This window comes from Sparus aurata, chromosome 21, assembly GCF_900880675.1.
Source record: "Sparus aurata chromosome 21, fSpaAur1.1, whole genome shotgun sequence".
NCBI lineage: Eukaryota > Metazoa > Chordata > Actinopteri > Spariformes > Sparidae > Sparus > Sparus aurata.
In genome coordinates, this window is record NC_044207.1 from 734,733 (window position 1) to 751,819 (window position 17,087).

Below are 17,087 nucleotides of genomic sequence, written 5' to 3' on the forward strand. Positions count from 1 at the left end.
CGTCGGTGCTGTGGGGATATGAGGTGGTGATAAAATGGTCTAACTGACATTGGACTGTTGGATGACCGATGGCTCTCTGGTAGTCATCCTTACTATTACTTGTTCATCTATAAGGTTGTTTGGAGGGGTTGAGTTTACTGGGCTCTGCTACAGGGGGGTCAGTTGGTGTCTTACTAATGTATAGGGTGATTTTGGTACATCAGGTATATGTCTGTCTCCCTGTGCATTGATCTGATCTGGTTCTGTGCCTGTTCTGGCGTTAAGGTCACCACAGATCAGCACGTTTCCTTGTGTCTGGTAGAAGCTGATCTCATCTTCAAGGATGGAGAAGCTGTTTTCGTTATAGTAAGGGGACTCTGATGGGGGGATATAGGCTGTACACATGAATATGTCTCTGTCTGTGGAGACCACCTCTTTTTTTATTTTGATCCAAATTGAGAAATCTCCTTCTTTGAGTAATTGGATTGAGTGAGTGAGGTTCGTCTTGTACCAGATCAACATCCCTCCTGAATCTCTGCCTTGGCTTACACTTCTCAGTTTGGTTGATGGGAAAATGATTTCTCTATATCCTAAAGGACAACCAGTGGGCATGTCTCCTCTATTCCAATTCTCCTGCAAAACAATGATATCTGAATTCTTCAATTCTTTCTTAAAGTCTGGGGTCTTGCTCTTAAGGCCAAAAGCAGAAGACCTCAGACCCTGGATGTTCCAACATGAGATTACAAAAGATTTAGATGTCATTAGGTTTAGAACTCAATATGTAGCATTCTGTGTTAAAATGAGATAAACTTCCAATCCTATTGTCAATGAAGAGATTTGGAACATGTTAGGTATCAGGAGTTTGGACCTAATAATATTATAACCCTTTAACATGGATGAATAAATAAATAAGTAAATATGTACAATAATAGATAATAATAATTTGAAAAAATAAATAAATAAATAAAATGATAAAATAATAATAATAAAATAAAATAGAAGTAAACACTCTAGGGTTGTCTACTGTGTTTGACCTATCAGGTGGGAGCAGAGCAGGCTGAGCATGTGCTGGATGTCTCTCAGCTGGCTGTGTGGAGGTGTAGGGGTGGGGTTGGAGGTTGGAAGGGTAAGTGGGGGGTCTGCTGCTCTCCTCACCACCTAAGCGTAGCTCTCTCTCTCTCTCTCTCTTTCTCTCTCTCTCTTTCTCTCTCTCTCTCTTTCTCTCTCTCTCTTTCTCTCTCTCTCTCTCTCTTTCTCTCTCTCTCTCTTTCTCTCTCTCAAATTCAAATTCAAATTCAAATGGCTTTATTGGCATGACGTAACATTGTACATATTGCCAAAGCAAGCATTACAAGTTATAATAATCACAATAAAGGAAGCAGTATTTACAATAAAGGAAAACAGCATTTACAATGAATTCATAGGTAATCGGTAAAAAAAAAAAAAAAAAAAAAAAACTTTTTTTTTTAATTTTTTGTTTTTACAGTAAATCACTCAATTTGTGTCAACTAAAAATATCATTTAAAGTCATTAAAAGGCGACAATATAACAAACAATAAACAATCTCTCTCTCTCTCTCTCTTTCTCTCTCTCTCTATCTCTCTCTCTTTCTCTCTCTCTCTCTCTCTCTCTCTCTGTGTTCTAGGTTAAATTTGATGCATGCTTCTGTTACATTGCAAAATGCTGGAGTGGATTCTGTTAAATGATTGTAGTCACTGTTTATTGAACATAAATGTGTCTATAGTTCTGATGAATAAAGTGAATCCAGTTCTTATTGTGATTCTCCAATGTGGCTGTTTTTTCATGACTACATTTAGAGAATTACTGTCACGGATCAAAAAATGAAAAAGGAAGGTCCGACAGATCCAGAACATGGGCTCAAAACACCAGATAAGGTCAGACTTTAAAGTGAGAGCCGATGAACACAGGAGAGAGCAGGCAGTAGCTCAGTCAGTAGACTTGGCTTGGGGGTTCAAGTCCAGCTACAGACCACAATATGGAAGTGGACTGGTAGCTGAAGAGGTGCCAGTTCACTTTCTGGGATACTGCCGAGGTGCCCTTAGCAAGGTACTGAAACCCCTATGTGCTCCCCGGGCGTCTAACATGGCAGCCCACTGCTCCTAGTTTGTAGTGTGTATGTGTATGTATACTTACAATGTGCAGCTAGTGATGGGTTAAATGCAGAGGACAAGTTTCAGGTGTGTTTGCATGTTGATTGTAAAAATCACTGACAAAGTTTCTTCTTAAAACAATTTTGATCACACTTGGATCAGAAAATGGATCACCGGGAGAAAAAAGTGCACATTTTTATATGATAAAGTCAACAATGGCTTCTTTTCATTTTTATTTAATTAAACCGGCTGGCAACATTAACCACAACGCAACTTTTTACACATATACAGCAGAACATTTCCTGCAGCTGTCACTTGAACTGTTGCTGTAGTGTGAGGGCAGTGTGTGGACTGATCAGGATCATGTGATGTGATCCACTTTGGCTGTTTTGATGAGAGAGACTGATGTCTGTGTCAGCTCACTGAGTAGTGATCGACTCTGTCACATGCAGCACAGATGCTACTGCAGCAGCTTCCCAATATGGCAGGGGTCTGTGAGTAATGACTGTGTAGTTTCAAACTACAGACACGGATGTATTACGTGTAAACAACCTTATTACAGAAGGTGAGCCGACCTAACTTGAGCCAGGCTGCCTGTTAATCCTCAGTAATGACTGCTCCACATTCAGTTTGCTGGATGTTCCCACAGGCAGTAAATCATGTCAGCCTCACTGGCTCAGGTTCTATTACAAAATCCAGTTTAGAGCTTTTTATGAAAACATAAAATATAATAAACACACACACATACACACACACACACACACACACACACACACACACACACACACCGTACACACACACCGTACACACACACACAGATTATGTAACGTCACATTGTTTCTCTGTATTGATCCAGTTGCATGCTCACATGTATTTCAAGTTGCATATCTGTCATATTAATCCTTCAGCATCAGGCAGAAAATATTCTGAATTACATAATATATAACATACTGCTGAAGCAACAGCACTACAGGATATTTTTAAAGTGTGAAATGTGATTGCCGTTACCTCCCCATGGTGGAAGACTGATAACAGAAACAAAGTCTGCAGTCAATTTCAGTACAGACACATAACCTCTGTAGCTCACATGTAGTGATAGTGATAGTGATAATCAATCATCATTAAATACCTTCAACAAGGGGGCGTCTGTAGCTCAGCGGCTCTAGAGCAGGTCAGCTAGTGATCAGATGGTCGCTGGTTTAAATCCCAGCCCCAGGCTGAGCTGAGCTGCATGTCAAAGTGTCCTTGCGCAAGATACTGAACCCCAAATTGCCTCTGATGTGCAGTTGGCACCTTGCATGGCGGTCTCTGCCACCAGTGAGAGCCCAGCGATGAGCTGGCGACTTGTCAAGGGAGTACTCTGCCCTCGCCCAAAGACAGCTGGGATTGGCTCCAGCAAAAACTCCCACGACCCCATAAAAGGGATTAAGTGTTTACAGACAATGGATGGATGGATCAACGTTCAACAAGTTGGTGACAGGTGCTCACATTTGTGATACAATACAGCCTACCAGTTTCTGTTATATGCAAATTTAATTGCATCGTGCAAATGATACAAATGAGCTTGAGCCATCAGTCAAAAATAAAGGCAGGTGGTTTTGTTGCCAGGTAACAGTGGTTGTCATCTGGCATGCAGCACGGCCCTGCAGGTAGCAGAGGAGCAACACCTGAGAGTGCAGAGCTGCAACCTGCTCCCCTCCACCGACAGCTTCATGCTAACTTTACACTCAACACTGTTACACCTGCTCTGATGGAATCAGACACAAATATTACTTTAGTACATTTATTTGATAAAAGTGACTCGTGTCTTTCAGATTAAATGATGTGTTTACTTTGTAGGTCAATAACAAAGACTATACAGACTAATGAATGAATAATAATCAAGTCATGAAAACAAACTATTCATGGTGGAGAGTTGAGGATGAGTTCAGGAGTCTCACAGTCTGAGGAGTGAAGCTGCTGTGTAGTCTGGTGGTACAACTGTGGCTGGGTAGGGGCTGGCTCTTAGTATCCTCTGTATCAGAGTCAAAGTCACACATGTTTTAATGTATTCATTTTATCAGCAGTAAGATTCAAAATAAACACTGATCCAATAATCTGAAAAATGCTGATCTCTCAACTCAATTTGAAAACATCACCATGAAAATAATAGAGATGGTTTCTGAACAGTCATTCAGCTGGTCCCGGGTTTCTACCAGTCAGATATAATGGTGCAAGACTAGTGGTTTTAGGCTTCAGTCTTGATATTTAACTTTATGCACAAGTATTGGGGGAAGGACTATGATGCATTATGTATAGTATGGGGGAACATACTGTATCTGTAGGTACTTGTTAGTTGGCCTGTAGGTGGCACAACAGGCTCGCGATGTGACTGATCCGACAGGTGTGATTTAAGATTGGATCAATACAGTTTGACTGTGGACAGTGTCATGAGATGAGTGGTTTCTTCTCTTCAAATGTGGGTCTGCATGGTATTACTGTGAATGTGTTCATACAATGACATTTGTTGTCTTAATTCTAGTGGTTTATTTGTATTTCAAACTTCTGGAAAGGAAAAAGATCAAGAATTATATTAAAACATCTTCAGAGAACAAATCAGTGATTTTTCAATTCCAAATATTTGTGAATATTTGGCGTATAAATAAAGTGTTTTTAAAACATCTCATACAGAGAATTGTCATCTGGACATTTTGTTCAAATAATCTGGACATATTGTCCATCTTGAAATGTGGATTGTGTTTTAAAGCATGGGACAACAGTGTTAAAGTGACACACCTTAAATATAGCATGATTTCATATTTCAGCTGGTACTGTGGGATAAACAACACAGTGAGTACAGAGCTGAAGCACTGCTATACTAGTTGTACTTATACTGCTAATACTGTTATTGGCACATCTTTACGGTTACCTTATGGTTCTGCTAGCACCACCACCGCTACATTTACAAAACAACTGAAATGGACTGTATTTTTATCGAGCTTTGTTAGCACTACCACCAGTCAAAGTGCTTTTTGACATATAAGCACATATGCACCTGCACAGTGGTGGCAATGCGTGAATGCTCATCAGTAGTGATGAGTATTCATGCACACTTGCACACAGATTTAAGACCACCTGGAGAAGTTCAGGGTTGAGTTCATCTAGCCTGAGGACACTTCAACATTTAGACTGCAGAGGCCAGGAATCGAATCCCCAATCCTCCAATGGCTGGACGACTGTTCTACTTCCTGAGCCATTAGCATCACACATCTGAACTTTTATTCATTATTACATTATGACTATTACACGCTATTGCTGAATACGTGAGGAAATACAACAGCAAAGAGTTCCTGACAGTCAATAAATGTATCTGAGATGAGACAGCATTACCAAAACACGACCTGCTGGGATGCAGTGTTTTATTTGGACACTAGAGGGCATGGTTCATCTGATTTACAACCACACAAAGATAATTATGAATATGGAACTAATATTTCATGATTTGACCTCAACGGTCTAAACAATCTTCTGAGCATCATTTACAGCCTCATTGTCCAGAAAGTGACTAAAATCTTCACCCCTTAAAGAGTTTAGATGTTTTGTGAACAAGCTGAGTAAAAAGTATTCACAAAAATTGGTCATATGGATGTGCTTTTAACAGATCTGATTAATATGTGGCCAGATGACAAACCAACCCTAACTTGAATCAAGGCGCTTGAACAAAAGGAAGGTCCTCCCTCAGAGACAGAGGCCTTCATGTTATGAGGCTGTACACAGCATCAAATGTATAACATCCACCTGCATGACGTTACAACCTGACCTGACAGAAAACAAATGACATGAGACTCACTTGATCTTGGACGTTAACTTGACTTAAACCACTTGTCTGTGTTCACTGGATGTTTTCAGGTTAGTGTTTTCAGTATGGCAGTCAGTATTTCAGAAAGTTATAGGGTGAGATTTGTATTTTTAGTTGAGAAGAAGTTAAAAAATACATTTTTATAACATTTCTTTTTCTTTCTTTTTTTTGAACATTTATTTCTCTGAACACTAATGATATAATACAGATTATACAGCATGGTTCCTATTTCATAAACATTGAGTATATATCTTTTTATAGGAATGTCCTTTATTTTCTTTTATGTTATATTTCTATAATTCCCAAAGTGACTAAACTGTAGCTTGGTCTGTATCATCCTGATCCATGTTTCCATGTGTAGCTATGGTTGGATGAGTCAGGCACACACACACACACACACACACACGCACGCACACGCACACACACACACACACACGCACGCACACACACAGACACACACACACACACACACACAATATGTGATGGAAAGTTTCCACCTGAATTTCCCCCCTCGTTGAAAAAGACGAGCTGTATCTACGTCATGTTCTGTCAAAGGTGGCTGGCGACGTCACGTGTGTGGCATTCATGTGTCACTGGGATATATGGTAAACACGCGTCGTTTCGTTCACAACAGCAGAGTCGAGAGAAAGCAGAGACGAAAGGAGTTTGAATTAAAAGATTCTCTGGGACACATGACTGAGCAGTTTTTGGTAAACAGCGAAGTCAGCTTTAGAGAGCAAGGATGTCTTCTTCTTATAATTATTATTGTTGTAAAATTCAAATGCACATTTTCTTAAACTGAATTGTAAACATGTCAGGGATCAAGCGAGGTTTAATGAGAGACGTGGAGGACAGAGTGGACAGCAGAGTGAATTGTGGATACACTCTGAACGAAAACAATAACGTGTGACTAAAACAAGACTTCAAGTGCCAGTGTCCACCGAGCTGAGCAGAGGCCTGGTCCCTCCCTCTGTGTGACAGGCTGCCCATCGTCACACCATTAAGTTGACATCGAGCAGTTAGCCGCCCTGGACGGATGACGTTTCCTGAACATTGCCACACCTTGTACCACCCACCAACAACATGTGCGCTGAAGATTGGCTTTTCTTGGTATTTCAGAGTGCTCCTGAAGGCAGCAGAAGGCAGGAGGTGGAGAGAGATAGCCGCTGAACAACAGGGAGTGAGAAGGGGGGGGGCACAGCAGGACCTAGCTAGCGCAAGCACCGTCAGCCTATTTACCACCGAATTAACCGCTGTTTTTTCGACGTTGGCGCGACAGCTAAAATCAAATTTAAACATTTTTCCTTTAGCTAAAATATGACCTCACCAGCATTTCGTCGAGTGTGTCTAGAAAGACAGAAATGTGTGCCGGTAGCTAGCTAGGTTTACGAGAAGACAAAAAGGGCATCTCTGTGTCTTTGACGGAGCAGCCCGATCCTAATCTTCGGATGAGAGTTTCAGTGTGACCGTTTGTGAAGCAGCACGATAAAAGAAACCCGCGACTCGACCGCGCAGCCGCTCCGAGCTTCAGTGACACCGGAGGAGGGGAAAACACCCAAGTGTCAAGATGAAATTCACAGAGCATCTCTCCGCTCACATCACCCCTGAGTGGAGAAAACAGTACATCCAGTATGAGGTGAGTTAGCTTCATGGTAAACCTGCATTTAGCTAATCAGCAGCTAGCCGACTGGCTAACTGGGCTGCCACTGTCAGAATGGCTAGGTGTCTCTCCAGTGGTATATGTGTTCACAAACATTTAGTCTGAGATGGCTTCCTTGTCTCTCTCTTTGTCAATCGCTATTGAACAGGAAGAGAGCTACTGCTTCAGTTTTTATGCCCTTAAACAAGGTTACAGCAGCCAACCCTTGCGCTAGCTATCACTCTGTGAAGCTAGGTGCGTTCAGTGGCTGTGCAGGTCCCCACCTCGGTCACATCAGGCTGTGGTGGAGCTGCTGTGTGCCGGCCCGTACAGCCCCGTGGCTCTGTGTCCGTGTCGGTATCAATGTCTGTCCTTCGAGCCGCTCTGAATGTGTTCAAGAGACAAAGGGCTTTCGGCTGAGTCATCATTTATTGAGGCAGTTAACCCCACTCTCTGTCCCCAGATTCTGAGCGAGCTCAGTCAGCAGTCATGTCGGTGGTGTGGACGGGGTCATTGAGGTGCTGATAGCTCAGTCTGCAACCTTTGAACCATTAATGCTATTAAGACATGCACTACACTTCTTATCTTGATGCTGTAAACAAATTATTACAAAGTTAAAGAAAGCCTTTGTATCGTTGCTATTGTATCTGACATCAGCCGTATAAAGGCTTTCTGTGACAGTACAGTGTATGATGTTTACAGGAGGAACATGGTGCTCATCCTGAGAGAATGACACTTCTGACATAAGTCATGTTAAAACTGTGACTGGCTTACAATTGCCATTCACAGCTGTAACACAGCCCGTCTGTGTTCTGGACGCATTTCATTAACATTTATCAATTTGTAATCAGTATTTAATCAGGTCAATATTGATTGGGGTAATGTAAAAGGTACACCCTGTCACAGTCAACTAATGTTGTTGAGTAAATTGGATGAGAGCAGTACCAGTTCTGCAGGACAGGTGTTTTCTGTATGTCACAATGGATGGATGAAGTTGAGCCAAGGGATGGTGCGTGATAGCATTTCATCTAAAATCAGCATTTGTAAATTCAAGGACCTGTGAAGGATTTAGTGGCATCAGCCATTGGGTTTCAAATTGCAGCCAACTGAATACCCCTTGTCACACCTTTCCCTACAGTTGCTGATAAAAACTTTTTAAACAAATGTGAAAGGCCTCTCTAGAGCAGGTGATCGGTTTGTCCATTCTGTGCTCCTGTAGAAACATGGCGGTGCAACATAACAGACTTCATTTAAAAGGATCTGCTCTCTCTACATAAAAGGCGTATTCTAAGATAATGAAAACACAAGGATTCTTAGTTTCATGTAAGGGGATAATGCTCTTCAAGGTGTCCATAATCAGGAATTACATGCGTCGGACGGTTGCCTCCGCGAAGTCCATTAATTCCTGATTATGGACACCTTGAAGGGCATTATCCCGCTTATACCATGGTCACTTGCCAAAGAAAAGCAATTAAGACCATTAATTTATATTTTCATGCGTTTTAAAAATCTAAATATAAAGTTTTTCACAAGCCATAACTAAGTTTCCCTGGTAACGCCTGAGGGTTTGACTAATACCTGGAACAATCATTACCCTCCCGTAAGGTTTTTAGGCAACGGAAATGTTGTTCACTCTTCCAGTAAATAGGACGGACCTTTGATATGACTTGGCAACGGGAGATATTCTATTCTGCTCAGCGTTGAGCCAGAAAGCTAACGCTATGCTAGCAAGATTCAAAGTCAATAACATTGCATACGGTTGACAAACAGTAGATATAATTTGACAGTATGTTGAACAACAAGACTAGCTAGTCTTAGTGTGTAACATTATGGCCGCAGCCTGAAGTGGAGAGTTGAACAGCGAACGGGATGTGAGATTATTCGCATATCAGTAAATTTAGAGGGGAAGTGAACTTTCTGCAGCTTGTGTGTTACAGTCCTGTGGTGTTCAGAGGATAAGACACTGAAGGACTGACGGACTGAACTCAGTGTTAGAAGTAAAATATTCAGATTTGATAGGCCAGCTAGCGCATTAATAAGGGCGGTGAACAGACAATTTCACTGGAACTACTTAGTAGGTGTCCATATATCACACCCTGCAGCCAATCAGAATTGAATATTCCCCAGACAATGGTATAAGTGATTATAATATATGAACATCATATCATATATCAACCTAGAACCAGATCCAAACTGAACCATAAAGTCAATGCACTGCTCTGGATTATGAGGCATGTATCGCCATTGTGATATAAATTATACATTTATTTGTATGTAGGGTTGCCAACTCCCTGAAAAATAAATAAGAGACACTACCCCCACCCCCCCCGCCCACGGCTTGGTAACTTTTTTTTTAGCCCTTTTTTGTGTGTGAAACGATTTCCAAATCATTTGACTCGAATTTGAATTTAGTTTGATGCATGTTTTTGAGTGATACGAATACATAGAAAAACAATTATTATTCAACAATTTATTTTTTTGTGCAAAATAAAAGATATTTTTAACAGAAATCTGTCCTTCTTAACTTGACAGAATAAAATAAATATTTATCTATTTAACAGAACTGTCCTGCTTAACTGAAAACCGTATAAAATAACAGAAAACAATAGAAAGTTGTTACTTTCTGACTGATATATATAGTTCATGTGTAGTATGTCAACTGCCTGTGCAGTATAAATTCTGCACGTCACATCTATCTATGGACTGTTTGAACTGACATGTGTAAGGTTGTATGTATGTATGTATATAGTATAGTGTGTATTCTTTATCTATTATTCATCTATGTATTACTTTTATGTATTATTGATCTATTTTATGTATTCATCTATCAATTGTATGTGTTTATTACACTAAACGTTTTTTTGGCCACAAAATACTGACATTTATTGGACTTAAAAAACATTCTTCTTTTTCTACATACCATATCTGCCTCTGGTGTATGGAGGACCAAACCTGACATAAGTATAAATAAATAAATAAATAAATAAATAAATGCATAAATGCATAAATAAATACAAAATAAATAAATGCTGAAATAAATGTATAAATAAATAAATGCATAAATAAATACAGAAATAAATAAATGAATAAATAAATAAATGCTGAAATAAATGTATAAATAAATAAATAAAAGTATAAATAAAAGAATAAATGCTTTTTATTTATTTATACATTTATGTTCACCTACATTTATTTATTTATACATTTATGTTCACCTACATTTATTTATTTCTGTATTTCTGTTCACCTACATTTATTTATTTCTGTATTTCTGTGTCCATATGTAAATGAGGAGGTAGGAGGTCCTAACCTCAGTCAAGAGCATGATTGGTCAAATCGGAGAGCCAGACAAAAGCAAACGATTCCTGATCTCAAGCCTCGCTCTCTGTAACGTTGTAAACAGCTCCAGTTAGCTTAATGGCCTCGACCAGTGTGACAGGTTAACTGGCGTTCATTTTAACTTGCGAGGGTCCCAGATGTGCTGGTGGTGTGGTTTGAGAATCCTGTCTGGAGAGCCATGTCCGCTAACCAGGAAAAACATTCTGCTCATCGTTCCAAGTCATGTATACGTGTATTCGTTTTGACGTGGCTTGAACACTTCTATCCACACGGAGAAGCCGGGGCTGCGACTTGCAAACCACTGCTAGACGAGCGCTACAGAGCACAAATCGTCCAAAAGTGCATGTTGTCGGTCTATATCTTTGTCGTGAATCTCTGTACTCTTCAACAACTCATGTATGGAACAGTATTAAGCATTTGTTTACGCCGAACGGCTCGAGAGCGGCGTGGACACCGCTGTTAGCAGTTAGCTGCTAGTTAGCTTTTAGCTGCTCGCTGTAGCGCTAAGAGCGTAGCGTCCAGGTTAACTATTGACACATGTTACCACCGAGAGTGAGATACATGTCTGGGCTTTCCTATGAACCATTGTCGCTACTGGTGTTTGTATCACACGTTGATCTGGACGTCTCACGATTTGCCACAGCTGATTGACCTCACGCTGAGCTCGGGCTGGATGTCAACGTACTCTGCAGACTGTTTGACCAGCAGGCTGTATGACAGTGTACAGTTTTCACACAGACTTAGCGTCAGCTTAATAACGATGTATGCGGCTCGGAACGATGGCTTTAAGTAACCATTTGAACAGTGCGGAATGAAAAATACCCGATGGTAACCGGTGTCACAAGGTAGCATGGACGCTGCACTACAGCGAGCAGCTAACAGCTAACATAAGAGCTAAAAGGGGTCTCCACTCCGCTCTCGAGTCGCTTGGCGTGAACAAATGCCTCAGCCTGTACCACCCATGAGTTATTTCAGAGTACAGACATTCACGACAAAGATATGAGACCGACAACATGCACTTTTGGACGATTTGTGCTCTGTAGCGCTCGTCTAGATACACATATACATGACTTGGAGCGATGAGCAGAATGTTTTTCCTGGCTAGCGGACATGGCTGAGGACCCCTCTCTCTCCAGACGGGATTCTCAAACCACACCGCCAGCACACCTGGGACCCTCGCAAGTTAAAATGAACGCCAGTCAAATTCATAACTAAACCAGAGCTACATGAACAAATGTCAACAACTGCAGCTAACAGTTAGCTGAGCGGGCTTGCTGGTAGCCAGCAACATTCCTGTACAGTGTACAGGAATCAGCGCTGCTAGTAAGGCAGAAGTAGTAGACCCTCATCGAGCACACTCCTGTAACCAATCATGCTCTTGACTGAGGTTAGGACCTCCTACCTCTTCATTTACATATGGACACAGAAATACAGAAATAAATATATGTAGGTGAAGAGAAATGCAGAAATACAGAAATAAATAAATGTAGGTGAACATAAATGTATAAATAAATAAAAAGCATTTATTCTTTTATTTATACTTTTATATATTTATTTATACATTTATTTCAGCATTTATTTATTTATGCATGTATTTATTTATGCATTTATTTATTTATACATTTATTTCAGCATTTATTTATTTATGCATGTATTTATTTATGCATTTATGCATTTATTCATGTATTTATTTATGCATTTATGGATTTATTTATTTATTTATTTATTTATACTTATGTCAGGTTTGGTCCTCCATACTGGTGTTGCCTGGTGGACAACAAACCAGTCAAGGGTCCACCTGGTTGTCCCTCACGTGTAGACCACTAGATGCATGCTGTTTCATGTCAAACAGTTCACCATGGGCTACAGAAAAAGTGCACCAGCAGACATTATCTACACTATTTCCAGCCACGTTTTCTTTTTCCCATTCGAGTCTGTATTTTTGCAGCCTTTTCTTTTTCTCTCGGGGGAGTACCGTTACTGCTCATGGTGGAAGGCGTACCATCTGCAGTGTCCTGTGAACCTGTGTCGTTGTGAGCCATGCTGGATTGTTTTGCCAGTTGCCTCAGTCTCTTGTCTTCCGGTATCTTCTTGCAAGTAACAGTACCTCGACCAATGAGAAGAGCCGGATTCTGTATTGTTAATCTCGTGTGTGAGTCTGCTGTCGGCTCATTGGTCACAGAGCAGGAGAGGGCTGGCAGTAAGATTACCGTATATTTTTATATAAAACGCCCTGTCATTCATTGATTCTATTGACATTTTAAAGACCATTTTGATTCTCAAGGAAATACGGGACAAAGCGTGTCCCTTTTTAAGCTCAATACGGGACACGTAACTTTGTTTCTAAATACAGGACGATTTCGTTTTTCAAGGGACGGTTGGCAACCCTATTTGTATGTAACCCAAGTTACTTTTGCTTAGAGATGATTTCTCTGTCCGATATTTGGGCATTTATATATCGCTTTGTATCTGCATCGATGAATACTGATGATCTGCTCCCACAAATGGACTTCTTCGTCTCTGTTATGTTTCTGGCCTAAACACACGTGAAAATGACATACTGTTGTCACATCTGAGGAACAATGAAGTTATCTGGACACATTCTCATTTTCAATATGTGTATCAACCTCTAATGTTACAAAATCAGAAAGCAATGCCTGTCTCCCTGCTCCTCACCATGGAGCTTAACAGTCTCCTGTTCATTGGAAATGTGCACATGTCCTGTAGTGTGCAGAACATATAAAGGCATTGGCATTCCAAGTGCCTGTGTATAAAGTGTAAAGGTATAGTAATTATTGATAATGGTTAGAATTCAAGTGTTAAGAATTTGAATATAAGAAATACTAAAGAATGACATATAGTGGCTTTATAGAGGAAGATTGAAAGGACTATGCAGCGATGTGTTTTTGTGCTTCACCTATGACTAATGGAATGGAAAATGCATAACACTATGTCATACTTCATAAAAGCATAGTGTAATGTGTTGTCGATATGCATGTGTATGAATATGTTCTTAAGTTGCATCAAGAGGAGTCATGTACTGCATGGTTTGTGGCCTGTGAGGTCGGTTGTGGCAAGAATGCAGCCAACATGTTTCTGCTTCCAGGGCTTCTCCCTCTCCTGACACTTTGTTTTAGTTCTCTGTTCCCTTTGCAGCACAGGCACACTTTAGGTTTGAGCTAAAGGTCTTTTCTTGCAGTTAGAAGTGCAGAGTGTTAAGCAGCTTCAGCACTGTTCGATCAGCGTACCACCACTTTAGAATTCACTGCAGCCCAGCTCCTGACATCCAAGCAACCAAATCAGCCTCAGTTGCCTAATTACCAAACCAAATGAGCTTCTGATATATTCTCCTCACAAGTTTTTGTCTATTGAAATGACAGTGGTCCTTTTTAGAATAACGTGCGGAGTACTTTGAATGAATGAAGCATTGAAGAAAATGCAACAACAAAGTTGTTATGTTAAAGTGAAATGTTTTCAGAAACAGATTCCACTGTGGTTTTGTACAGTTTGTGAGCTGTTTTAAACTACAGCAAAGATGGCACAAATGCATTTGAATTTGAGTTGTAAGTAGGTCCTCAACAAATATTCTTCTTGAATGTTTTGCTATGGACAAAACCGAGCCAATTTAACAGTCAGTAGCTTTTTTAGATGACCAAAACAAAACACAGATTAGGGCTCCTAAAGAGACATGACGGTACATGTCATGATGATGATGTCTGCTTCTTTTCAAGGTGTTTCCCTGGTGTCCTCCTGTTAATCTAAACCCGCTGACTGTTTATAATCATATGCATGCTATTATGTGTTGTGAGTAAGAACATCCTGGAAAGTGACAAAGTTAAGTTTTTCACTCTAAATTAAATAATTACATAATCACCATCAGTAACCTGGATGCTCAGTGCTGTTCATTGAAGTCTCAGTTGGGAGGACTGACCGTCACCGTTTTTTTCAACGCAAACGCTCGGTGAGTTAAAGTTTTTGCCGGTGACAGACGCTCTTTTTTGGGCAGGAATGTGACGAAGAGTCGGTAGAACGGACGGAAGGACTGACACTTCTCCACATATAACTGCAGTATTGTTTTCCTCATAAGTTACAAAAGATGGTTACAGTTACTATGTTACTGTTGTTTGGTCATGTAACGTTGCTTTGTGGGATATTTCTCTGTATTTAGTTGAGTGAAGGACCTGTGTAGTTATCAGTAGGGATGTAACGGTATGAAAATTTCACACCGCAGTAATAGTGACCAAAAGTATCACGGTTATCGGTATATTGCGGTATTTTTAAAAATGTCTTCAAAATGTTGAATAAACACTGATAAATTGAAATAATTTCATCAAGATTTATATTTAAATATATTTATTATATATTAAAATAGTCCAAATCCAAAACACTGCAAAATCAACATTAGATAATTTTAAAATAATGTATCAAAACTGTGCAAAATAGGTCATTGGCTTTTTGTGATGAGGCAGCCTGTTTTTGAAACGTGTCCTTTAATGTCTGCTACAGTGGTAGAATGAGATGTAGTGGCAGCAGCATTCGATTGGCCAGCAGACCCTCTCTGTGAAAAAAATGAATAGAAAATGTCATTATTAATTATTACTGTCATTGTTACTTAATACTAAGGGTGCAACCAACAGATCACAAAACTCACAATTTAGATCACATCACTTTTGTGAGGAACAGGTTGGATAATTTTTTAGATCAAAACAAAAAGGATTATTGTTGTTAAATGAATTATGAATACTCTATTTTGACTCTTATTTCTATCTAGACACTTGTTATATTCACCATTTTTATATTGTTCTTTATATATCTATCTCAGTCAGTTTGTGTTCACTAACTCAGTCCACCCAGTATGTGTTTGTGTCAAATCCTACTCACTGCAGCTCTGCATCAATATTTGGGGAATTATTAGGTCGACTTTAAAAAGTGAAATCTAGAGTTAATAAGCGGTTCAGATAACGTGCCAAATCACGGATCAACTTTGTCCCGTTATACCACTATCTGGTCAGTTTACATTAGTGTGAACAGCAAATTAGACAGAGAAAACTCGACATACACATACATCATGCACACAAGCTTGAGGTTAATTTACCTTGCATTTGCTGAACAGTTGCGGGTGATGGTCGTAAAGTGAAAGTAAGTAAATTAAATGTGTTTTAAGACAGGGCTGCCATCCTCGACCAGCTGTCCTGAGCATTCTAATAACAACCACAATACGCCCAGACTTCAGACTTGGTTCTCTTTAAAGGCGGAAAAATGCTGTGAGGGCCGCTACTATCATGTCCTCCCTCCGCTATGTCTTCTTCATTACATAACAAGCGCACGTTGCACGCTGCACACCGTGGTTACCGACTGCGGCGGTTACCATGGTAATTAAGACTTAAACGGTAACCTTCACCGTCAGGAATTTTACTGTGGTTTACCGTGACACCGGTAACCGTTACATCCCTAGTTATCAGACTGTCAGACTAACACACCTTGATACTGGCTTATCCATTCACACTGGTTCGGTTTGCCAATACTGTGCCTCTAATACTGCCTCCAGAGGCGTATCAGCGCCGGAGCGAAATTTTACCCCTCACTGCCTCTGAGACTTTTCCACAGAGGAGGAGGTAGAGAATTGACGCAGGATCCCAATACTCAAAGGGCAGTGTGAATGGGGCTGTTGTTAGCTGCAGTCCGTAATGGAACTGTTGTCAGTTTGATTTTCTGTTGTCGGTCAACCAATTGATTAGATGACTAATTATTTCAGCGGAAGCTGAACTCGTATAAACACTCCTTCTTTATGGAACCTAAGCATGTGGGCCTGGCCTTGACAAACACATTGTGGCTCAGTGTTATGCAGGTCAGATCCAGCAGCAGTGAGAGGGACCTCTCTGTTGCTTATTTCTACAGCAGTTTCACATGGACTCTGGTTTCCTCCTGCTCTTGCAGTTTTTGGACTCAGACCAGATGAAACTTATTGTTCCACCCAGCTGTAAATCTGGCCCTGGGCCCAGTTAGTTTTAGGCCGGTGAAGATGTGGGAGCCAGGCCCCTGAGGTTTGCATATCCATGCTGACCAGGGCTTCTACGTGCATGTTTTCTCATGGCAGCTGTGTTTGGGTTACACACTTAGCAGGACAGTTGGATAAACAGAGGTGTACCCTGAGCTCTTATGATGTGAGCTGTGCTCAACT

General features: G+C 40.4%; 1 protein-coding gene across 1 annotated transcript in view; it reads left to right on the top strand.

The window, feature by feature from the left end:
• The first annotated feature begins 6,851 nt into the window (after positions 1–6,851).
• Positions 6,852–17,087, top strand: part of LOC115572152 (xenotropic and polytropic retrovirus receptor 1 homolog) — a 106,372-nt gene continuing 96,136 nt past the window's right edge. The window contains exon 1 of the mRNA XM_030401983.1: positions 6,852–7,564. Coding sequence (XP_030257843.1) covers positions 7,496–7,564 — 69 coding nt within the window. The 5' untranslated portion in view covers positions 6,852–7,495. The remainder of the gene's footprint in view (positions 7,565–17,087) is intronic.